This window comes from Hevea brasiliensis, chromosome 13 (assembly GCF_030052815.1).
Source record: "Hevea brasiliensis isolate MT/VB/25A 57/8 chromosome 13, ASM3005281v1, whole genome shotgun sequence".
In the NCBI taxonomy this organism is placed as follows: domain Eukaryota; kingdom Viridiplantae; phylum Streptophyta; class Magnoliopsida; order Malpighiales; family Euphorbiaceae; genus Hevea; species Hevea brasiliensis.
The window spans coordinates 6,311,337-6,337,623 of NC_079505.1; the positions used below are offsets into that span (position 1 = coordinate 6,311,337).

The 26,287-nt window shown below is 27.7% G+C and overlaps 3 protein-coding genes across 3 annotated transcripts; all 3 read right to left on the bottom strand.

Annotated features, from left to right (window-relative positions):
• Positions 1 to 1,609: 1,609 nt before the first annotated feature.
• Positions 1,610 to 8,103, bottom strand: LOC110669834 (thymidylate kinase). The gene is made up of 7 exons (XM_021831670.2): positions 7,926 to 8,103; positions 7,561 to 7,618; positions 6,979 to 7,338; positions 3,094 to 3,205; positions 2,921 to 2,980; positions 2,364 to 2,468; positions 1,610 to 1,887 (listed from the first exon to the last, which is right to left on the bottom strand). The coding sequence occupies exons 2-7, from the start codon at positions 7,596 to 7,598 to the stop codon at positions 1,777 to 1,779; spliced, it is 786 nt and encodes a 261-aa protein (XP_021687362.2). The 5' UTR covers positions 7,599 to 7,618; positions 7,926 to 8,103; the 3' UTR covers positions 1,610 to 1,776.
• A 1,905-nt stretch (positions 8,104 to 10,008) lies between these two features.
• On the bottom strand, positions 10,009 to 12,797 carry LOC110669828 (pentatricopeptide repeat-containing protein At3g18020). Its single transcript, XM_021831650.2, has one exon. The coding sequence runs from the start codon at positions 12,737 to 12,739 to the stop codon at positions 10,733 to 10,735; it is 2,007 nt and encodes a 668-aa protein (XP_021687342.2). The 5' UTR covers positions 12,740 to 12,797; the 3' UTR covers positions 10,009 to 10,732.
• A 1,931-nt stretch (positions 12,798 to 14,728) lies between these two features.
• LOC110669815 (thaumatin-like protein) lies at positions 14,729 to 15,954 on the bottom strand. Its single transcript, XM_021831626.2, has 2 exons — positions 15,756 to 15,954; positions 14,729 to 15,547 (listed from the first exon to the last, which is right to left on the bottom strand). Exons 1-2 carry the CDS (start codon positions 15,913 to 15,915, stop codon positions 14,865 to 14,867), a joined length of 843 nt encoding a protein of 280 aa, XP_021687318.2. The 5' UTR covers positions 15,916 to 15,954; the 3' UTR covers positions 14,729 to 14,864.
• Positions 15,955 to 26,287: the final 10,333 nt, after the last annotated feature.

Here is a 26,287-nt window from a genome sequence, read left to right on the forward strand (position 1 = left end):
TCTGGATGAGTAATGTGGTTGATGAGTAATAGTCTAACTGAATGATATGTGGCCGAACTATCTTATAACCGAACCATGTGTGGCCGAATTATCTTCTGGCCCAACCATATGTGATGTGGCCTAACTATTTTCTAGTCGAATCACTAATAATGTTTATACCATAAGTTATCTAGAAATCAAGTTATTGGATCATATTTATATATATTGTGGGAGCTATATCACTCCTCTAAATGGGATGGTGAGTGGTGCTTAGAAGCCTGAAACGTTTTAGTTTAACTTTGCTTGCAAAACAGGATTTGCAATTGCTAATACAATCTAATTGTTTATATGCAAAACTTCTGAAAGCTGAATATTATCCTATCTTGGAGTTTGGTTTCTACAGGCAAAAGTGAATTATAATCCAAGTTATATCTACCACAGTATCCTTCAAGGCCGTGGAGTTATTGAAAATGCTGTTTATTGGCAAGTGGGCAATGGCAAGTCCTCAGATGTGGCATGATAATTAGTTACTTGAAGCTTCTCCTATGCATGTCCTCTTTATATTGAGTGATGCAATTTTGCTACTGATTGATTCAAAAGTTAATCTATTTCCGTTAAAAAAAAAAATCATATTTTTTAGATTTTTCATTAAAAGAGAATTTGAGTAATAGAAACTCAAATTTAAGTTTACCAGATGACTGAAATATTTTCAATCATTAGATCAAGATAAATTAAATTAAATTTTTATTTTTTTAAGAATAAAAAAAATTATTCTATTATTATTATTAAATTATTAAATTGTCTTAATATTTAAGATAAATTACAATTTAATCTCTGAAATTTAGTGAAATCATATATTAGTCTTTATATTTTTAAATTACATATTTAATAGTTCACATTTTAATAAACTTACATAATAGATTATTTTTTACTTTTTTGTTAATTATAAAATTATATAATATAATGATAAAATTTTCAATTAAATTCTTTTAATTCAAATATATAATATACTGTAAAATAAAATGATAATATTATAATTAAAATAATAAATATTATAAAATATGAAGACTGTTATAATAAAACTTATATTGTAAATTTAATATTATTTCAACATAATTAATAATAAATTGAATAAAAAATTAAAAAAAAGGACTCATCTCCGTGTTTTTTCAAATGTCAATAAAAAATATAACAATTAGTATCAATATAAGCAATATCCCCTCTTAGAGTTAAAAATTAGGGTAGCTTTTTGTCACAAACTTAATTTTAAGACCCTACTTCACAAATGCAACAAACCACAGGTAATAAATTGTAATTTTCCCAAATTTTAAAATAAAGTGTACAAAAATATCGATAGCAAACTAAATTAGTTTTAATAATAATAATAATAATTTATAATTATTATTCAATTATAGAACTTTGCTTACATCAAAACTAACTATTATCCTCATAAGCTGAAAATTTATCTTCCAAGTAAAAACCAGCAGCCAATTTCAAATGCTAAACAAAACAAGCATTTTATCAAATATAATTAAAAGTCAAATTGTTATATTACAAATGCAATATTTATTTATGATAATAAATTCAATGCTAAGCTCATGAAATACTAATCATTAAAAAAATATAGAACTGTATGAAAAAACTACTAAAATTACGTGTAAACATAAACATAAAACCGTTTAAAAAAAAAAAAAAAAGTGGAAATCACACATACCAAATAATATTTCGAAATCAAAGAAAAGAAGTTGTGAAGCTCACTATATCTCACCCAAATCCTCTTAACAATAAAAAGTAGCATCACCAGAGGTGAGAAAGGGCTCTTCCCTTTTTACATGCTATAACATGATCCAACACAATCTCTTGAAGCAGTTTTTGAACCTCTTCCATGGATTGGCAGCCATCTATAATCTGTAGTCAAATTTGGAAACAAATTTAGCACTTAGAACAATCCATATATTACCAGCAATTGTCCAAACAAAGAAAAATTGTACAGCAGCCTGAGTAAATTGCAATTGAGGGTATTTGCAAGGCTTGAAATTTCAACACTTCTAGCAAATACCTGTGACACTGACATTTTATCTGGCAAACACAGTAAATAGTTTCTTTGAAATATAAAAGTGAAAGGAAAAGAATTACACAATCCATCAAAAGGAACAGAAATCAAAGCAGAAATGACTTTAGCATCATTATCAAATAAAGTTTGTATACCGTTTAGACCAACATCAAATCATGCACAGAAAGATAACATGTCATGGAGTCAAACAGAATAATGGAAGTTGTCTGGCAGCGGGATTGGAGGACATACTAATATAGCATCACAGGTAGGAGGCAACCATGCAGATTTCCAAGTACAAAATTTGTAATAGATAAAAGTATAAAATTACCTTCCACGAGGGATCACGAAGGGCCTGATAGCTTTCAGCAACTTTCTTCTGGAACTCAAGTTTCTCATATCTTTCACCACCATAACCTCCTCTTTCTGCAGCTTTCTGATGAAGTCAAATATAACATTGAAGTTTTAGGAGTTACTCAGACGAGAAAGTTCAATTGGGTCTGAAACTTTCGCCGCATTGCCTATTTGTGTGGCTAAATTTTAATTTTTTGCAATCAAGTGTTTAAATGGATTAATAATTTCTATTCAATTGAACTTGGCCACAATTTCTTATCAGAATGCTAATATATTTGTACGTCTATGTGTATGCATGTCTTCATGTGCATGCATGTGTGCTTGTTCCAACAATCAAATTAGCCACCACAGTTGTTGTCAATACACACCAACACAGGTGTCTACCTACAACACTGTTGTTGTCAATACTTTAATTCACGTGCTCCCTTTAGATGTTTTATACATGTCTTTACAAAGAAATTCAATGGCTACAGAAATGATCACTGCATTTTTGTAATAATTCCCTTTATGCTATAAATAGCATAAACAGCTCACCTCAGGTGTTATATCAAGGTACAGAACAAGATCTGGAGCCAGCAATCCAATCTCAGGAGCCTACAAAAGAATACTCATTCACTAATGACCAGATAAAGGACATAAACATCATTTTCAAAAAGAAGAAATGGAAAATAAGCATTAGTTTCAAACAATCATTAAGCATGTTTCACCTTACACCATTCAAAATCAAGTCCTTTGGCAGATGAGAAAGCAACTCCGGAGTAAGAGTAACGGTCAACAATGAGAGTAGTTCCACTTTTCAGTTTAGTTTCCATCAATGAGCTGCATAATCATTTTTCTACTTTAAATTTCCCACTTTCCAATATGACAGCATAAGCATTCAAATACATCAAAAGTACGAATCATATTTGATAAAATCCAACATATTCAGAACATGGCTTGTTATAATCCATATAATGAAAGGTTCAACTTGCTAGAAAATTTTAATGAAATTGCAGAATTTCACCTCATACTGGAATAATATTTTGATGCTTCTGTTTAACCAAACTTAAGCATTTAGTAACACTGTAAGACTCCCACATTTATGCATTCGTTTATGCAGCAAACCTTTCACATTAAGTTATAACAGATATTAAATTCTGTACCACATAAAGCCAAAAATTCTTTTTCATCCATTTTTATATCGTGTCAAACATTCATTCAACATGTCAACTGTCATGGCTTGCCAAACCATAACTCAATGCAACAAGACATTAGGAACACTAAGCAATGGAATCATTCATTGAGCTTCTAATCTGGCAAAACACTCCTGCCCTGTAATTTTTTTTACACTGTTTATAATACTAGCAAATACCTACTTTATAAAAAGAGAGTCGCATTTAGTTACTTTCAAAAGCGGGCAATATAGAAGCCAAATCGACTTCCTCTTAACCAGGAAAACAAATAGAGCTCTATGCAAGGATTGCAAGGTCATTCCAGGAGAGGCTTTAACAAGTCAACATCGGTTAATGGTCTTGGATGTCAAGTTTAGGAACAATTCAAGTAAGGTCAGAAGAAATAGTGTAGCTCGAACAAAATGGTGGGAGTTCAAAAGAGTAAAGCAATTGAAGTTCAAAAATGAGTTTCTCGAGTCCGAAGCATAGAAGCTAGATATGGAGGCCAATGATATGTGGATACAGATGGTATCAAAGATTAGAAAAGTAGCTAGAAAAGTACTTGAAGAGTCTAAAGAACATGGACCACCCTCAAAAGAGAGATTGTGGTGGAATGAGGAAGTACAAAAGGCAGTGAAGAGAAAAAGAGAATGATATAAGAAATTAACTAAATGTGATAATAATTAGGCATATGAACAGTACAAGATAGCAAAGAAAGAGGCAAAAAATGCAGTTAGTCAAGTAAGAGCACAGACCTTTGAAAAGTTATATGAGAAACTTAGAACTAAAGAATGGGAGAAAGATATTTATAGATTAGCAAGGAGGAGAAAAAGGAAATGTCAAGATCTTAATCAAATTAGGTGCATTAAGGATAAAGAAGGAAAAGTGTTGGTGAAAAATGAGGACATTAAAGAAAGATGAAAAAATTATTTTAATAATCTCTTTAATAATAGTCAAAATAGTAATAGCGTGAATATAGACCATAGAACAATAGAAAAGAATATGAATTATACTAGAAGGATTAGATCATTAGAAGTAAAGGAAGCACTTAAGAAAATGAAAGTGGGTAAAGCCTGTGGACCCGATGAAATATCAATTGAAATGTGGAAGTGTTTGGGAGATATGGGAGTGACGTGGTTAACTAAATTATTTAATAAGATTCTAAACTCAAAGAAAATGCCTAATGAATGGAGTAGGAGTATTTTAGTACCTATTTTAAAAAATAAGGGAGACATACAGAGTTGCTCAAACTATAGGAGAATTACACTCATGAGCCATACTATGAAGTTGTGGGAGAGAGTTGTGGAGCATTGACTACGTCATGATACTTCTATCTCTCTCAATCAATTTGGCTTCATGCCTGGTCGTTCAACTATGGAAGTGATCTTTCTCATTAGAAACTTGATGGAAAAATATAGAAATGTGAAGAAAGATTTAAACATGGTTTTTATTGATTTGGAGAAGGCATATGATAGTGTTCCAAGAGATGTCTTATGGAATGTGTTAGAACAAAAGAGGGTATCTATTAGGTACATACAAGTGTTGAAAGATATATATGAAAGAGCAACTACTATTGTGCGCACAGTGGGAGAGGATACGAGATTTTACGATCTCAATTGGATTACACCAAGGATCAGCTATAAGCCCTTACCTTTTTACATTAGTTTTAGATGAATTGACGAAACATATGCAAGAGAGTATTCCTTGGTGCATGATGCTTGTGGATGATATTGTTCTGATAGATGAGACGCGAGAAGGAGTCAATACAGAGCTAGAGCTTTGGAGAAGTACTATAGAGTCAAAGGGCTTTAAGTTAAGTAGAACAAAAATAAAATACATACATTGCAAGTTCAGTGAAGGCCAAATTGGTGATAGGGAAGGAGTTAGTTTGGATGGAGTGGTACTGTCCCAAAGTAATTACTTTAAATATCTCGGCTCAGTCCTTCAAGTAGATGAGGGATGTGAGGAGGATGTTAATCACAGGATTAAAGCCAGATGGTTGAAGTGGAGACGTGCCATGGGAGTTTTATGTGATCGCAAGATTCCCAATAAGTTGAAAGGAAAATTTTACTGTACAGCCACATGACCGGCTATGTTATATAGTAGTGAGTATTGGGCACTGAAGGAGTCGTATGCGTCTAAGATAAAAGTTGTAGAGATGAGAATGTTAAGGTGGATAAGTGGCCATATTATACTAGATAAAATCCGTAATGAGAGTATTAGAGAAAAGGTAGGAGTGATGCCAATTGAGGATAAGTTGAGAGAAGAGAGATTGAGGTGGTTTGGTCATATGAAGCGTAGACATACGGAGGCTCCAGCTAGACAAGTAAAGCACATTAGGTTAGAGGATAGAAAGAAACAAAGGGGTAGACCTAAATTAACTTGGAGGAGAGTAGTACAACATATCCTAGAAGCATTAGACATTTCTGAGAATTTAACCCAAAATCGTTTAGAGTGGAGAAAGCGAATCCATATAGCCGACCCCAAATTTTTGGAACAAAAGCTTAGTTAAGTTGAGTTGAATTGTTTATAAACCTTAGATCGCAAGAGATGTATCTAGCAGAACTTAAATTTTTCATTTTAAAATTTTTGAGGATGAAATGGGAACATCAATTTTGAAACCAAACATTGTAACTTTGAAGCACAATATCAAAGGAAGAAGCTATTCATACTCATAAAAAATTTCTTTTCTATACTTTTTTAGGTCCCACTACCACGAATAAGCATATGCTACTCGGATGATCACTAGAAACAAGTTGGCTATACCACAACATAAACTAGAAAATGATGATATCCTACACCATATTTGGAAGATGCATATTACAGCTTTTCAAAACACATTCAACTCATTTGTCTATATATTAAAACAATATAATAAAACACTAATTTACATAATGCTGAAAAAGTGCAGAAAGTTGGCCTGCACAGAAATTTGAAGATGTTCCTACACTTCATTAATGCACAAGCTTCTACTTCACATTTATATGGACAGCAAATTCTGAAAATGTCTACAATAGCAATTTATATAAACGAGTAGTCACTCCTGAAATCTAATGCACTACTTTGAAAAGTATTGCACAAAAACAGTTAACACTCTATCAAGAATTTTCTTCCCCCAAACTTCATATGTCCCGAATTCTAGGACAGAAGTACATTTCCTCCATATGCACACATCACTAAGGGATAGACTTGTCTTGTGTACAAAATCAACTAAAACAGAAGACAACTTAACATTATAATAGTAATACCCCAGCTATGCAAATACCTAGCCAAATAGTGTGAGCAACCAAATGGGATTTCATCTTAGGAGACCTGTACAATTGGCATCCATCTCATGTAAGCTAGCACCATATTTCATTAGAAGACATAGACCAATTAAAAATCAAAGGTTTATAGACCTCTTGTTCATGTAACTTAGCCTATGATATCAGAAAAAGATACCTCTTCTCCCACCGATTTGCACTGTATAGGAGATGGATTGTGTGATCATCCAACTGAGATTGATTTGAAAGGTAAGCAGATATCATCTGTCCAATGCTAGTCGACCTATCAGGAAAACGCCATAATTCAGTCGGATGCCCTAGTCCCTCCAAGTAAGATAGTAACTTGCTACATTGTGAAGTCTTTCCACTGCGATCCAAACCTTCTAGAACTATGAAGGCGCCTCTGGAACCATCATCGCCAACCTTTAGGTTGCCATTATTATTATTTTCCATTCTAACAGTCCTAATAGAACACCTCAAGGGGAAACTCAAACTCAAGTAGGAATTCAGTGATCTTGCAGCTAAAGCGCCAAAATTTCTAAAATTTAACAAAGAAACAAACCATATATCAGGTTAAAGAACTTGAATAGCATAGAAAACTAGTTTTTCTTTATTTTTTTCTATTTTATGGTCTTTTATTTATTGAAAAAAAAAAGTATCTTTAGTGCTTACAATTGTAACCAAAGTAATTCAATTTTAAACCGTGGAAAGAAAACTAATAAATGGAAATTGAAATGGGATGAGATAAATTATCACTTACAAAGCCTTAGAAAATGTAAAAGAGCAGGCATTTTTCATGTCCCTCGTGCATCTATAGCCTGAAACCAGTAAATCAAGTAAAAAAAAATTAGGGTTTCAGATCCAAGTCACTAAGCAACTGAGATGGAGTTTTGAAATTTCAAACGCCAATGCATATGTGTCATAAGCCAACTGCATAACATGTACGAATCATATAGCAATCTGATTGCAAGAGTTTGAATCAAAATGCATATAAATCACACAAAAATAATAAAATACAATAGAGATCTATATGAGGGTTCTACCTTGCAACTAAATTGAAAATGGTTTCAAAAAAGACGATAAATTATTGTAGAAAGAAGAAAGTGGAAAAGATTGGAAACGGACCTTGGCTTTAGTTCCTTCGAAATTGAGATGATTCTTACTGTTCTGAGTTAAGCCTTGGAAAATCAGAGATGTCGGCGCAGTAGAGAGCTAAAGCTATGGTGGAGAAAGAGGGAGAGATACTGTGTGTGAGAGAGAGAGAGAGAGAGCGCGCGAAAACCCTCGCCTACTGCCTTTTTGCCGTTCTTTTTTTGGGAAATAATTATTTAGTTCCGTCAAATTAACTATTTAATCAGTATATTTTATAAATATATTATTTAATTTTTATATTTTAATTTTTTTAAATTATTTAATTTTTTATTAAATTTTTAATATTTATTAAATTATTATTTAATTTTATTTTAATAAAATTAATTAATTAATTTTTATATTTTAAAAAACACATAAATTAATTCTGTTAACTTTTTAATTTATTCTATTTTATTTTATAACTAAATAAATTATTCGATCCTCTTTTCTCTTATTTTGCTCTTATCTTTTTCATATTTTTCTCTTCTTATATTTCTTTCCATATGCAACCAAATCATTCTCCTACTCATTCTCTCTATTTTTCACTTTTTTCATAAAGTATAAATTGTATGCGTAAAAAAATTAATAAATTCTCTTAAATTTCTAAGTAATCAAGGTAATAATTTAAAAATTTTGTTCTAAAAAAGAAGAAACACAAAATTAATGTCCATAAAATTAAATAAAATTATTTAAATAATTTAAAAAATATAAATTTGGTTTAATTCATATAGTTAAATTTTTATTTTAATCCAGTAATATATTTTTAAAAATATTATGTTTTTAAAATACATGAACTAGTTAATTAATTTTAAAAAAATAAATGAACTAAATATTAATATTTTTTAAAACACATAAATTAATTAATTAATTTTACTAAAAATAAATAAATAGTAATTTGACAGATATTAACTAACAAAAAAAACTTTTAAAAGAGAATTAAATAATGTAATGAAAATAAAATATAGAAACTAAATAGTTAATTTTATTAAAATTGTAAGAATTAAATGATGATTTTTTTATACTATTTGAAATAAATGTTAAATATAAAATTATTTTTAAAATTACATCATTCATTATTAAATCATATTTATAAATTTATTATTTATCAATTATTGTTAATAATTCAATCAGATTTTTTTTATATCTAAATTTTAATTTATTATAAATATAAAATATAAACATGTAAATATTACATATTTTATATAAATGTTTTTTGGTTTTTTGAATTTATTATAAATTAATTTAAATAATAATTTTTCTTAAATCAGATGGATTTAATTCTCATATCTAATTATATTACTCGAATTTTTTGTATTTTTCAATTTAGTTATTTCCATGTTGAAAGTTAAAACAATAATTTAAGATTTCTTATTGTCATTAAATTATTAGCTCAATAATTATGTGTTGTGTTATAATACATAAAAAATAATTTTATTTTATAATTTCTAATACACTAATTTTATCAACACTTGTTATGTATGTGGACTCGTAATTTTTATAATTATATATAAAAAAATATTAGATGATAATGATAATATGTGAATATAATTATAATTTTAATATGTAATGATAAAACATTTATTTATAAAATAAATGAAGTGGGAATTAAATTATTATTATTATTATTATTATTATTAGGCAAAAAGTCTATTTAAGCCTTTAATTATGTCAAATAGTCATATAAATTCTTAAAGTATTTCATGATCCAATTAAGCCCTTTAAATTAAAAAAAAAAATTTTTTTTTTAATTTTTAAAATAGATCAAATAAGTCATCGTAAACAAATTAGTTCTTTAACTTTCAAAAATATATCAATAAAAACTAAAATATAATTTACTTTTAATATAAATTCAGCCAAGGCCATGTATAGAAATATTCTAATGTATAGAGTCCTCTCGTTTAACAATTTTATATATCTCATTTATAACATTTCATGTGCAATAGAAGATTTTCATGCATATTTTGAGGACTCAAAATATTTTAAGAATTTATATGACTGTTGATCCATATTTTAAGTGCTAAATTAAGTTTTACCTTTTTAATTATATTTAATTTAATACCAAATCAACAAGTTGAGGTAGCAACAGAATTGAAGGGCCTTTTAATTCATCCTTTAAACTAAGCTTGTCCATCTTTCTGATTGACAAAGAAAATTCAAAGGTTGTCTTAAAAAAATAAAATAAGAAAGAAAGAACTAACCAAATGCCAAATGGTTTCTGTGGGATGACTGAAACAATTCATCCGAAAGTGAAATTACAGAGACCGCCGTTACTTGTTGAGCTGAATTGATGAAACAAGCAATTCATTGCCTCCTAAATCGCATTCATATATACATATTTGGGATTTTATTTCCCAGCTGAGACTGACAGCATCCACTCAAGTGACCATCAGTTCAGAAAGACTTCCTGTTTACAGTTTTATTGCCACTTCAATTATGCAAGATCTTCCCCTTAACATTTGTTATTTTACCCTCCAATAAACAAAAAGTTTCTCTTCATAAGAATTTCTCTGCCAGCATAACATTTCTCTGCAACACCTCTCTTTGCCTACTGCTGCATGAAACCTTTTCCCAAGCATCATCACTAAAGCACTTTTCAAATGCAACCTTAAACTCAGCTTGGTTGAATATGAGGCTTCTCATTCCTTTACGTGATGTGAGGAAGCCAGATATCCATTCTTCTGGTATATAATTCCAGACAGGAACTGCCCTGTTCACATTGCTTCGTGAATATGAATTTTCTATCCCTTCCATCTCTCATAAGCCTCCTCGTGAGAACTGCCAAGTTCAATACTCGCACTATATCATCTCTTCACAATGCCATGTAACTTGTCAAGAATCCTCCAAGTTACAGCATCAGGGGCCAGACCATTCTTTTGCATTTCTTTTACAATTTGATAAGCTTCTCTTTTCATACCTAACCTGCAAGCACAATCAATCAAAATATTGTAACTAAAAATATTTGGACTAACCCCAGAATCTACCAGTTCATAGAGGAAATGGCAAGCTTCATTTAAATTGCCCAAGCGACAAAGCCCTTTGAGAATAGAAGCATAAACAAAATGATCATGAATTTTTGAGGGCCAAATGACATTATCCCAGAATTTCTTAGCCTCATCAATTTGGTCAGAACCGCATAATCCATCGATTATTATAGAGTATGTGTTACTGTTGGCAGCCACACCATCAGCTAACATTCTACAAAAAACCCTCATTGCCTCATCTGCTAACTGAAGTTTAAACAAGCCACGAAGAACAGCATTATACGTTACAACACCAGGACTAATGCCATTTTCGGGCATTACTTGATGAAATAGATTGAGAGCTTCTTGAGTTCTTCCAACACTTAACAAACCACCTATGATGGCAGTGAAGGTCACAGCATCAGGGGCACAAAATTTTCCAGTCGTCATATCATTTAGCATTTTTAAAGCTTCATCAATCCTTCCCATCTTGCAAAACCCATTAATAACTATGTTGAGAGTAATCACATCAGGCTGACACTCAGTTTGTAGCATAGAAACAAGCACATTTAAAAGCTCAGTAGCACTATTGAGCAGACAAAGTGCTCTCAAATATATATTGTAAATTCTAGTTCTATCCCCTCCTTCCTTCTTCAACATTGACTCTAAAACTTTCCTTGCCTTGCAGAGATCCATTTCTTGGCATAGAGCTTCCACTAGAGCCCTATAAGTATACTCGGATGGCAAGTAACCAAATTCAGTCCCTTCTTCAAACAACTGATAAGCCCTCATGCAACCTCTCTCCTTGCAAAGCCCATGTATAATAGAATTATATGACACTAAGCTCGGAGTAAACCCTCTCTTTCTCATTATATAAACAATTCTTGAAGCACCATGGTTTCTTCCAGCTCTACAAAGAGAATCAATCATATGCCCATAAGCAAACTCCTCGTTCACACTCTTCCCTTGAGGCATATCTTCTGCAATCTTAAAAACCTCATTAAAAAACCCTTCTCTGCATAAAGAATCAATGATATTTGAAAAAGCAGCACTATTGACTGAGTGATCCTCTTCATCCTTCATTGTCTCCCAAAGATCGCACATCAACTCCTTCCCATGTTCAACATCCCGCTTCCTCAAAACCCCACGAATCAAAACGCTATAAGTGAGCGAATTAGGTACAACCCCATGCTCACGCATTTCATCGAACAACATATATGCGGCATCCACTGCACTGACTCTACAATACCCACCAATCAAAGTGGTATAAGTAACGACATTTGAGGAATGCCCTCTACTGATCATATCAAACAACAACCTATGCGCTACATTCGGAAGCGAAACCTCGCAATACTGATAAATTAAACGGTTGTAATTAATAACAGAAGGCACAAACTCTGGCTTAACATCAAACAAACGATGCAAGGCATGCAACGTTAAATGTGGGGATTGAGAATCAAGCAATCGAGCAATGAGTACATTACAAGTCCGCTCATCAGGGACGCAGTGAGAAGAAATGAATAGGACAAAGCGGTGGTGGGCTTCGTCGAAGCGGTTAGCGTCACAAAGCGCATGAATAATGCTGCTGAGATTGAGGGAATCAGGGCGGTAGCCGCGGAGGCGGAGATGGTCGAGAAGGGCAAGTGCTTCATCGACTTGGCGGCATTGGGTGCAGAGATTGTGGATCTTTCTGGTCCAGTAAGAACTGTTGGTAATGTAGATGGGTTGTTCTTGGTCTTGGTCTTGGTGTAGTGGTTGGAGCTGTGGTAGGTCGTAAGTGGAGAGAAATGCGAGAGGAATAGAAATGGGTTTGAGAAGAATTGGACTCCTGAGATTGGTGAGGAGCATTGTTTAACTGCATGTTTCTGCCGAAAGAAGAAGGAGGAGGAACAAACGGATGGTAAACTAATATTAATATGAATTTTAATTAAATTTAAAGTCGATTAAATATTAAAAATAAAAAATTATCAATTAAATCTCCTAAAATTAAGATAAATAATCTTTGCCAAATCAAAACTAAAGAATGAAAATGGTTGTTTTATTAAAAATTAAATGCTTAATTTCATTGTGTACTCATTAAAAATTTTTAATTTTTACAGTTTTCCGTTATTAATTAATATAAAAAATATAAAAAAATAATATTTTTATATTTCCATATAATTAATAAAATTAAAAAATTGAAATTACAATTATAATAATAATTAAAAATATTATTTTTATTGTTTTATGTGATTTAATTAAATTATCAAAATTAAAATAACATAATAATAAAAATATAAAAAATAAAATTTTATATTTCATATATAATTAAAAATAAAAAATTAAAATGAAAAATAATTATGGTAATTAAAAATAAAACAATAATATAATAACTAAAATTAAAAATTATATTTATAATTAATTTAATTAAAATGAAAAAAGTAAAAATATAATTTTTATATTTTCATATAATTAATTAAAATTAAAAATTATGAATACAATTAATTTCAATTATTAAAGAAAAAATAATAATATATTATTTTTATATTTAATTATAATTAAATAGAATTGAAAATTATAATCAATAAAAATACAAAAATATATTATTTTTATATTTCTTTTTTATTAAATTTAAAAAATATAATTAATTAAATTTAAAAATCATAATTAATTAAATTTAAAAAATATTTTATATTTTCATATAATAATTAAAATAAAAGATAAATTATTAAAATTATTTTTAATAATTTAAATAGCACAAATGAACTTAAAGGCCATTTGAATTGTTTTCATTATTTAATTGTAATATTAAATTAATAATATATATATATATATATATATTAATAAAATTATTAAAATTAAATAAAATTATTAAAATTTAAAAAAATAAAATTGACTTAATTTTCTTTTAATTATGAAAATATTTTTTATTAACTCATTTTATTAAATGCTCTAAATATTAAAAAATATAAAAAATATTTTTTAAAAAAATAAATTAGCCTTAATTTAATATAATCTTTTATAAATTTTAATTAATTTAATTTTATATTTTTTTAATTTAAATTTTTTATTAATTGAATTCAATTTAAAATTAATTGCGAGCTACACAATGCTTTTATTTTCCTTTGTGTTCAATCAAGCAATTCCTCAATTATTATTATTTAACAAAACAATTCCATCAATTATTAACTCCATGGATTTATGATTTCTGATGATCACGCGCACGCTAATCACATCCATCCTAGCATATACACTCTCTTTTCAAATAAATTTTTAAATTATGTACTCTAATTTTAGTTTCTTAAATATACTTGCTTTTATTATAAAATAAAATTATTTTATTATAAAAAAATTAAATAATTTATCACAATTTTATAATTTATTTAATATAATTTTTATAAATTAATTTTTTTTATAAAACTATTAATTTCTAAAAATTTTATTAACTTAATAAAATAATATTAATTTACAAAAATTATATTATATAAAAATTACATTTGAATGTCTAAAATTACTTTTCTAATTAAAGGTGTCATTTTAAATACTATTAAAAAAAATATTTAAAAAAAATTATTTTAATATTTTTATAATTAAAATTTATTAAATTTAAATTTAAATATTTTTTAATACTTTTTATCTAATATATCTAAAAAAATAATTTTTTTAACAGTAATTTTAATAGTAATGACAAACAATCCCTTAGTTTGAATCGCCAAAAATTTTCATGCTATGTTCTTTTTAATTTTTCTTAATTTCTTTTAATAAACTATATACATAAAACCTGGTAATTTGCAAACTAGTTTTCACTTCTAAAAGGCTCCTAATTAATTAATTTAATACAAAGAAAAAAAAAATCCATAAGCCCAACAGCAAATATATGTATATAATCTCACACTGGTCTCTATGAAAGTACACTGCAGATTGCAGAACAAATCAATACACCCAATTAATAAACTCTAAAACCCAAATTTAGTTAACTACTAATGATAATTAATCAGCGGTGGTGAGGGCAGAAAGTGACCAAATAGCTCCCACGAGTGCAGGTAGCAATGCTTGTAGGGTCATCGTAGGCATAGGAGTAAGCTTTGGGGCAAGCTGCCTTGAAAATCCTGGAATAAGCAGTTGGCTTGCAAGATTGAGGACTTCCAAAGCTCCCTGTGCAGCAATACCTTGGCGAATTGAAAGCAAAACAAGCACTCTTGCAAGCTACAACTCTTCTATTATCCTTGGACCTCACCTGTAACCCAACTGGACACATCAGATTCAGGTCACTAACACACCCTGCATAGCTGCATTTCCCTGACCCTTTATATGGGGTTATAGACATTGCAATATTGTAGCCATCTACGAGGCTAACATCGTAGAAATCTTGGTCATTTCCCAGGGTAATCTCTGCTAAGGTGGCTGGAGGGGTACCTCCTAGACCATTGCAGTGAAAGGCACCACCACAGTCTCCTGTGGCGCAGTGGCCACGGCCAGAGGCGTCAAATATGCAGCCATGGCGACCCCAGAAGCGGCCGGACCAGAGTGGTGGGAGTTTTAGAGAGTAGGCCTTGTTGGGTGAGAGCCTGAAGCCACCTCTAGCTAAGAGGGGCTTTCCTGCACTTGGTTGAATACCAGGCCACACTGGGTGGCTGCACTTGTTGTATAGTGTTATAGTAGCTGATGAGACTTCCACTGTTCAGAAAGAAACAGAGAAAAATGTTAAAGCATGTCAAGATTCAATATCAACCACCACAGAAAATGAAAACCCAGAAACATTTTAAGCACAAGAAATGAAAATCCTTGTTAAAAAGAAAGAAAAGATGAGAAAAAAAAGATGAAAACACCAGAATGCTATGCTAGTTTTAGATCTTGGCAATGACAAAAACTTAGTATATTATACCTGTAATGTGGGAGAAAATGAGGGTGGAGAGCAAGAGAATGAGCAGAGATCTAAGTATCATTGCCATGGCTAGGTAGCTGGGAAGTGAGAGAATAGTTAGTGGAGACCACAAAGTGTAGCAGAGGATAACAGAGAAGAAAGAGTCCTCTCTCTCTCTCATATACACACACACACAGAGCTTTCAGAGGGCAGGGATTTTATAGAATAAAAGAAAGGGTTAGGGTAAATTTATAACCTGGCAAGTTTATTGCAATAGTGGCTGATTTTTTCAAAAAAGAGAAAGAATTTGGTGAAATTAGAAATGTGGTCCCATCTGAATCATTGGGTTGGTGAGTCTTTTCATGTGAAAGTCAATTTCACTCATGTTCTTCCCTTTTATAACATTATTAAGGGGTGAATTTAAAATAGCTCAATTTCACCTGTTTTTATTGAAAATTTTTAATTTAATCATTTTTTATTTTTTATTTAAATTAACTTAAACTTTTTAATTTAAACCTAATTTAATTTAAAAATTAAAATTTCATTTATTTCATAAAAAATAACTTACATATAAAAAATATTTTTCATGAAAAATATTTTTTATTATTTGATTTCAATGTTAAATTAATAATATATATTTATATTATGTATATATAAGTATTTTTATATTTAAATAAAATTATTAAAATTTAAAAAATATAGAAAATTATTTTCTTTAAAATTGATTTAACTTTTTCTTTAACTAAAAAAATATTTTTCGTTAACTATTTTTTTAAGTACTCTAAAAACTAAAAAATGTGAAAAATATCTATGAAATAAATGAACCCTAATAAAAAATTAAAATGTTTAATTTTTGGATTTAAATCATAAATAAAGAAATTTAACTTAAAAAATAAAAAATTGAGCTTTGAATTTTTTATTTAAATTAAAAATTAAGAATTTAGCTCACAAATTTTAATTTTTAACTTAATTAAACTTAAATTTAAATTTCTAAGTTAATTTAGATAAAAAAATTTAAAAATAAATTAAATTAAACTTTCTCAATGAATACATGCATAAAATTAAAAATTTTACCAATTTAGCAAATGTAATATTTTTTTATTATAATGTTAATAAAAATATATTATGCTTTGTTCCTTCATTTATAAAAATATTTTAAATTTTGAGACTATTAAGTGTAATATAACTGTAAATAAATAAAAATGAGATAAAGTATAATATTTTTTAATTAGGAATGTATAATAAATAAATTTGATTTAAAAATAAACCGATCAAATTAAATAGACTAAATTATTTATAATATAAAACTAAATTAAAATTAATTTTAATAAAAAAATAAATTAATTCAAATTTGATTTAGTTCAATATGATGATTCCATTTTGGTGAAAATTTAGAAGCATAATGCCATAATTAACCTTTCTCATTTTCTCAATTTTGCAATCAATTTAAAAAATTAAAATGAAATAAAAATTTCCAATTAAGAAAAAAACTCATTAATATTCATTATAAAATAAATCAAAATTGATTTTAATAAAAAAATAAATTATTTCAAATTTAATTTGATTCAATTGATTTAATTTTGAGAAAAATCTCTAAATTAAAAGAAAAAAAAATTGCAAGAAGCCGAGACCCCAGCCAAGACCACCCAATTGTTGTAATCAATCAAATATCATCAATAATTGCGGTAGCTGCAACGGATAAACGGATAAATGATATGCTCTTCAAAAAAAAATATATTATTTTTTAAAATAATTTAATTTTTTAATTAAAAAACATTTTTATTAATTTATTTTTTAAATAATAAAAATAAAAAAAATATATATTTTTTATGAAACAATATTTTCAACAAATAGAGAGCGAAAAAGTGCATTAATTTTGGGAAAGTGAAGAAGGGCAAATTACAATATTATCAAAGATGAAAGAGGGAGATGAGTGGGGGAAAGCTTGCTATCCTCTGCATTCCACCTCCAACACCTTCCCATGCCTAACCCTATGGGTGGGATTCCTCTTCCTCAACCAAGTTGCTTCCATAGGATTTTTCCACTTAATTATTAAACATGCATTATAAAAGTTGTTATTTTATATTCCAAAATAAATTCCACATTCAATTTTTTAATAATAATTGATTTTTTTTTTTACTTTTAATATAAATCAAACTCTAATATCATAAAATTGATGATTATTTTGATGACTTGTATACGATTCTATCAAAAATATGCCATTTGAATTGATTCTATTGATTAATTTTGATCATAAAATCAAATGACTAATGTTAATTTTTCTAAAAATAATATTCTAATATAAAATAGTATGTAATTTGCAAATTAATTTAAATTATACAAAAAAAATTATATGACAATTTGATAAATATTAACTCATAATCTATAGTGATTCCATCTAAACTCACTAAAAAATAAAACTTAAAATAATTTCAACTAAAAATACTTTAAATTAGGGGTGTGCATTATTCGATTATAACCAAATAACTGAATTGAACCGATAAAATTATGTTATTTTGATAAGAGTAAATTGGATTCAGTTTGATTTTTGGTTAGTAATAATAAGAATTTTCAGTTTTTAATTTTCAATTCGATTACCTTTGATTTGAAAATTGAAGTAATCGAAATAATAAAATTTTAATTAATTAACATATTAATTATAATTTTATCAATATTGTATTATTTATAATTATTATTTTATGATTTTATAGTAATATTTAACTTATAATTATTATCTTATTAATATTAAATTATATTTATTATTTTTTATAAATAAAAAGGAATAGAAATATATTTTTATTTATATTTTATTAAATAATTAATAATACAATATATATATATATATATTTTTTTTTTTGTTAGTTCGATTATAATCGATAAATGACTGAATATTTTCGATTTCGGTTAATTTCAGTTTTCTCTCAATTTTGATTCAGTTCAGTTAATATTTTTAAAATTGATTAATAATTTAATTAGTTAAAAATTCAGTTTAATTTAATTCGGTTAACCGAATGCTCAATCCTGATCCAAACTCACTTCACACTTTTTTATCACTTCTACAACCCTACCAACAAGTGGATTTTATCATATAATTGATGTTTTTCATAATTTTTTTATGGGTGTGAACTTGTAAGATAAAAAAAAATATATCGAACCTGTAATTAAAATTGAGTAAAATACATAATTAACTAGAGATATCAGCATACTTGACTGTAAAAACTTAAACTCTTTATATAATATCGAGTTTATAATTAAAATCGGATAGAGCCCGTTTAGAATAAGATTTAATATTTGAGGTAAAATTAGATAAAATTTTTAAAGTGAGATGAATCTGAATAAAGTGGAATAATTATGTATTTATATTATATTATAGTTCTATTATTAAGTATTTTAGGGTGTCACTGTAATAATGGTGCTTGCATTTATGCATTTAATATTTCTTTTGGCTATAAATCATGTGTCCTCCATGGATACATGGAATGAGACGATATAAGCTTGAATGGAGAGAGAGTCAGAGGGAGAGCTGGAGAAGGAAGAAGGAGCTGAAATGGACAATTCGTTGAAGTAGGAAGATCAAAGGCATTACTTCACTCTTACCAAAATCAATTTGTACCGTACTGAATTTTATAAAAGTGTAATTATTAATTTTTTAAATATAATAAAAAAATAAAATATAAAATTAAATAGTTATAATTTTTTTTTATAAATTTAAACAATTAAATAAAATGCAACTAAAATAAAGATGATAAGTCTTATTCACTTATGAAAAATTTGAGTAATTAAAAAAATTAAAAAATAAAGTTTTATATTCACATGTATCAAATTTTTTAAATGAAAAATTGGAAAATCAATTTTTTAAATTTTAACTAAAATTTGAAAAATAATTATAAGTTGTTTTATACTATTTTCGAAAATCATAATTTTTTTATAATTAAAATTATGCTATAACTTTTTAATATCTAAAATTAAATAATTATTTTAAAAATATTTATTTATAAACTCAACTCAACTTAACTAAGCTTTTATTCTAAGAATTTAGAATCGACTATATGAATTCACTTTCTCCACTCTAAACAATTTTGGGTTAAATCTTTAAAAATATGTAAAATTAATATTTATTTATAATGGTAAAAAATTAATCATATTATTATAAAATAAATATATAACACATTAAAAAATTTAAAAATAAAATAAAAATTTAAACATATTTTGCAGCGATTTATTTTTTTAATTATAAAACATATAATTATTTTTTATTTTTTCCAGTGATATTGTTGCTTATTTTTCTTAAAAAATGAAAATTATATTTAAAAAAATTTATTTAAAATTTGAACTTATTTTAAATTCAATTAAAATTTATTTTAAACTAATTATCTAAATTTGTCACAAACTCAATTATTATTATTATTCAAAAATATTCAAACCTATTTAATATACATAAAAATTATTTTTTATTAATAATTTATATTTTAAAAAATTAATAGTTTTATAAAATATTTAGATTCTTTTTTATTTAAAATAAAAAATATAAAATTTTATAAATATTATTAAAAAAATATATTTTTTATATTTAATTAAATATTTATATAAACATATAAAAAATACACAATACATAAAATTTATATTTATTATAAATATTATTTTTTAAATTTAATTATATATAATTTAAATTTTTTATTAAAATTTAATTAAATAAAATATCAGTAAAATCTGACATGTCTAAGACAATCCAAAGTATTATTATTTATATTTATTTTGAGCAGTTAAAAAGGCAGATGAAATGTGGACGTTCGCTAACGGACAGAAACACCGCGTGGAAAAAAGGCCAAAGCTGATGTGGAGCCCACCACCACTCAACTATATGCAACTTTCGTTTTTCTATGTATATTATATTATTTCTTTTTCTGAAAAGTTGGGGCCGTTTTTGAATTCAAAATGATTCTTGTAGAGTTTACTTGAAAGCAAAATTATTTCTTGGCTCCCACATTTCATGGAAATTTTACACATATCAACCGGAGGATTCTTTAAGTTTCTGAAATTTTATATTAAAATTTTATATTAAATTAAAATTATATTGAAATTTTAATTTAATTTTAATTTTTAGATAAACTCTAAATCGAATCGAAATCGTACACTCATATTATCAACCCAACTAACTTAGGGATTATAATTATTTTCGAACTCAATCCAACTTATCTCGATCTTGCTCCAACTTTAATATTGTACTGGATTGATAATGATCAAATTCAAAACTTTTACCAAATGGTTTAGATTTCTATATCTAAAGCATTTCTAATTAAGAAGGAATTTGATTTAATTTATAAATTGATCAAACTTATTATTAATAAAAAGTTATAAATAGATTAATATTTAGTTTGACTTATATGTTAAAAAAAATTACTCAAAATAAGTTAAAAATTAAAATACAAGCACCTATTTGTGAATAATAATAATATCTAGAGACTAAGAGAGTACGCTGATTTAATTTATAAAAATAAGCTTATAAGTATTAATTTAAACTTATAAATATTTAAAATTTTAAGCAAATATATGTTTGGTTAAAATGCATATAAATGACTGATAAATAGTTAATGTATTTGATTAAAATTAGCTTATAAAAATCAGATTATAAGTTAATTTAGATTTATAAGCATTTAAAATTTTAAATAATTATATTTTTTTATTAAAGTGTTTATGAATGACTGGTAAGCAATTAATATATTTAGTAAAATTAGCTTATAAACATATTTGTGATTAAAAATGATTAAAAATGATATTAAATGTGATTTATGATAAAATTTTAAAAATTAAATTAGGATAATATAATAAAATATCCTGTCAAACTAGTCTATAAGAGTATAACTTATAAATATCAAAATAAAAAGTTGAGTCATCCCACTTAATTTTTTTTTTAATTTATAAATATAATTTATAAATTTAAAAATTATTATAAATAAATAGGTCAGCCTATATTTAGGACTTATAAGTTAAGACAAATATCTTAAATAGTGATTCATATCAATAACATGTTGGATGAAGGGAGGATTCAAATTTCAGAGACTAATTAATATAATTATCAAAATAAAAAATAAAATAGTAAATAATGATGATATTCAAAGACTATATTTAATTCACTGTTATTATTTTTTTATCCAAATAAAAGTAGGTGAGCCCAATAGCATGAAACGGATGCGTTTTGCCTTGGAGTTGATGCTATGGGATTTACATGTTGTATATGGGTTTGGGTTGACTCTATGGGTCGCCCAACTAAATTCTGTTTATGGGATCCATCCCATGCATGGTCTTTGCCCTGGGATTGGGCCCATACAATTTTTTTTTACAAGGCTTGGGATCATGCAACTGGTAAGTGTGCTATGAAGTATTGTAATTAGTTTTACACCATTATTTAGCTCAATAGTACGACGTCGTTTTTAATTTGCAACTTCAGTTAAAATCTAATTAATAATAATAATAATTATACAAAAAATACATGAATTATAACATAAAATCTCCTTAGCCTTCTTTTGGGAGGAGGTTGATGGAAGGTTTTTCAGATTTAAAAATCCTGAATTTGAGTTAAAATTTTTTAAAAACTTTAAAAAGTTACATTTTTCAATCCACCAATTTAAGAAGGTTCTTTTGAAACCTCTAAAAACCTTGAAAAAAAAAATTTGTCATTCCTCGTAAATACTAAAAAATTATGAAAGTTTGAAAATCATGAAAAATTTATTTTAAATATTTTTACTTTATAAGATTTATTTATTTATTTATTACAATTGGATTTATTGAAATTCAAATTTGAAGCTTCACGCTCTTAGAGACCATCCCAATAACACAAAATTAAAGCGAAAAATTTATAAAACTTTACTCTACCTCCTCCAAAACGAAAATTTCTTCAAAGTATTCACTATACTTTTCTCAAACTAAAGCTCAAGAGACCTTTTCAAATAAAGCCATATATAAGCGACATAAATATATTATCAATCTCAATTTTTTTTTATTGCTTAGCATTAAATAATTCATATAAAGTAGGGATTAATTCAAGGGTTAATTAGTTTGAAAAGTGGGTTTTTTTTTTTCTTAGAAGATGAAAAGTGGGTTTTGTGCTCTACATGCTTTTATTAATTAAAGTTCAAATTATGGAGACAAACCATGAAGAAAATAATTTCATTTTTTGTGAATTTGTTAATTATTCTAACATGAATGATTTACATTTGACTAAACTAAGTGGACTTAATATAATACATGATACTGCAATAAAAAAAAATTACTATTTAGTTCTTAGATATTTTAGATATTTTACGATTAAAGGTAAATGAATAAGATAAAATTACTGTCACGACCCAGCCTATGGGCCAGATCGGCACTAGGACCTGGGCCAGCCTAAAGCCCCCGAGGCCCGTAGTAAACCTAACTATTCCTCAACCCAACTCTAAGGCCCATTTGGGCCCAATTTCAAGAATTCAACCGGACAGAGTACGACCATAAAATGAACCATTCAACGGGGAGTTTTTGATTCACCCGACCTGTAAACACAATATATAATAAATTGGGGAGCTCAGCTCACCCTCCACATAATCAAAATGTCATAACTCAAATAGGAGCTTAGCTTCCTAATCCAATTCCATCATGCATACAGTTAATAATTTTACAGGTCCAACATAATTTTTATAATACAAGCCTAAAATAAAAATAAGTGCTTCTAACACATGCAGAGTCTAAAATTTAACTCAATTGTACAAAATACATTAAATACTATTAATTGACCTGCGAAGAATAAGAGCAGGTTAGCCACAACAAATAATCATCCTGCAGCCTGGAAAAATAGATGAACAGGAGTGAGCGTTCAACTTAGAGAGTAAAATATTAATTTTAATCATAATCTCTATAACTATCTAAAATTAATGCACCCTGTGAAGTGAAATGTAACATCGTCATAATTTTCATATATAACAGCAAAAAAGCAATTTGAAGCACTAACACATCCAATACTGTCAAGCAATACATATATGAGAGTTGATCCCCTATACAACCCTCTTAATCCAACCTCTGCAAGCGAGTGTCTTTCAAGCCAGACTTTCGCTTAATAAATCAAATGCGGGGTCTCAGCGAGTGTCTCTCAAGCTGTGTCTACCCCAAAGGACCGGGTCCCAGGGAGTGTCTCTCAAGCCGTGTCTACCCATCCTGTCCATATCCAATAACATACCACACGCACGCCACGCACACACACTGCTCCAAATTATCACAAACAATATCCATGGCACTTCAACAATTATGAATATAATATAAAACGTGCCTAGTGTTTAACTACATATATATATATATATATACATATTTATAAGTGGTGTATGGGCATACTTGAACATATAATAATATCGAAATTACAATTAAAATTAATATTTTACTCATAAACTTGAACCGAGATCACTGCGGTGGTTGGGCGGAGGAGGAAGGCTGTCCCAGCTCACTTGATAATTTAATTGCAATTATTTAATATGTTTGACTCAATACAAGTTTAGAAAAGACTAAAGACAATATGACCTACCCAACCTGCAAAATGGTTCAAATAAAACTTCTAAACTCAACTCATATCTCATAATCATTATATGGCATCTCATGGGCCCTCCAAACCAATCAATAATTATAACATCAGACAATTCAATTATAAGACTTCAAAACTAATATTTTTCAAAAACTATCCAAACTAACTTTAAAAATTATATAAACCTGCCCCGCGGTCCTTAACAATATTATAAGGCTATTGCAATAGGAATCGTAATTTTCTTATCATCCACGAATATTTTATAAATTTTATTCTAACCCAGTACAAGGCAAAAATTGAGTAATGTAGAGTTCGAGTTTACCTATGCCAAATCTGACAACTGGAACCCGTCCAGAACGTTTGAAAACGATGGGGTAGCCTATAATCTTGACTCGGTTCTGAAATGATTTCAGCAGCTTATCTGCTCGGCCCGAAATTGCATGAAATGAAAGTACATACGCGGAGTCCACAATACCAGAGTTAGAATAAAAAATATATATATGAAAATTAGGGATGTTACAATTACTCTCATTTAACTCTCAGCACCCTCTTCGTCTTTTCACCTCTAATCCATAATTTTTCTTTTTTTGGAGTAGCTATTTCTCTCAAGTCCATCAAACAAGGGAGAGAGAGATCAAATAGAGAGAGAAAGAAATATATTATGAGCATTTCTCTTTCATTGGACTTCACTTTTCTTTATTAACTAATGGTAAAGTGTGACCAACTAATTAATTTTTAAAATAGATACATTGGTTCGTGAATAATCATAATATTCAAAAATTGAATTAAGTTTCTCCTAATTTTTTAAAAATATTTTTAAAATAGAAGTTAACTTGTAGTATTTTTGATGAAATAAGTGCAAAGAGTAATAATAAAATGAAAAGGACAGGATTTAAACAAATAAAGATATTCAAGTTACATGATGAGGGGAATTGAAGGAAAGCAATGAGAAATGGAATGATGAGCTCATGATAATGGAGAGGAGAGAGAAAGGGGTTCACATAATGCATTGTTATTAGAAGAAGTAGAAGAAGAGCTCAAGACATTAGGGAAAAGAGAGGAAAATCACATGATGCCCTATCAGGCCTTGAACTGGAAGAGGGAAACTTTCTGGTCCACCAGCGGCTTGTCTACATATGTCTAACAGTTTTATGTATTGTCAATTTCCATGGCAGACTGTACCCTTTTAATTAATATATCTATATTTTTGAGATATTTTGTATTTAGATTTATTTATTATAAATTAAAATTTATTTATTAAATATATAAATTTTATATATTTATATTTTAAATTTATAATAAATTATATTTATATAAAAATTTTATTTATATATTTATATTTTAAATTTATAATAAATTAAATTTATGTAAGTATTTGTTGTCAGTCATCTCTTTCTCACTCTCACACACAGCCATTTCTATATTCCTTTCTATATTCCTTATCCCATTGTTTCCATGCACAGTAAAACCCAATCATCTGTCACATCTTTTCTCTTCAATTTTCATGCTTGTAATGCCTCAATTTTCATCACCCAGCATCTTTTGGGATGCATTTTCAAACAACTTTTCTCAAGAGACATTCTGAGAAAAAGGGGAAAATTTTATTATTGTCCTCCTATTTTAATGAAAATAATGATTTGGTATTCTATTTTGAAAAATATATTAATTAATTTTTATATTTTTTTAGTCCTTCCCCTAATCATATTAAGTATTAGTTTGAATTTCATCTAGTTTCGTAATTTGAAAAACACAACTATATAATCTATTTATTTTTAAGCCTTGAACTATTTAGTCTTTGTAAGATTGTATGGGCAATTTCTCTCCTTTAAATATATTTACTCACAAAAAATTAATTTAAATTAGATGGAAGACTAAAGAGTTAATAAATTAAAAATATAAGGACTAAACGACAAGAGTTAATAAAATAAAAAGGATGAAATAGTTATTTTTATTAAAATAGAGGAAGTGAATAAAACAAATTTTAATTTTTTAACAGTATTTAAATATTACT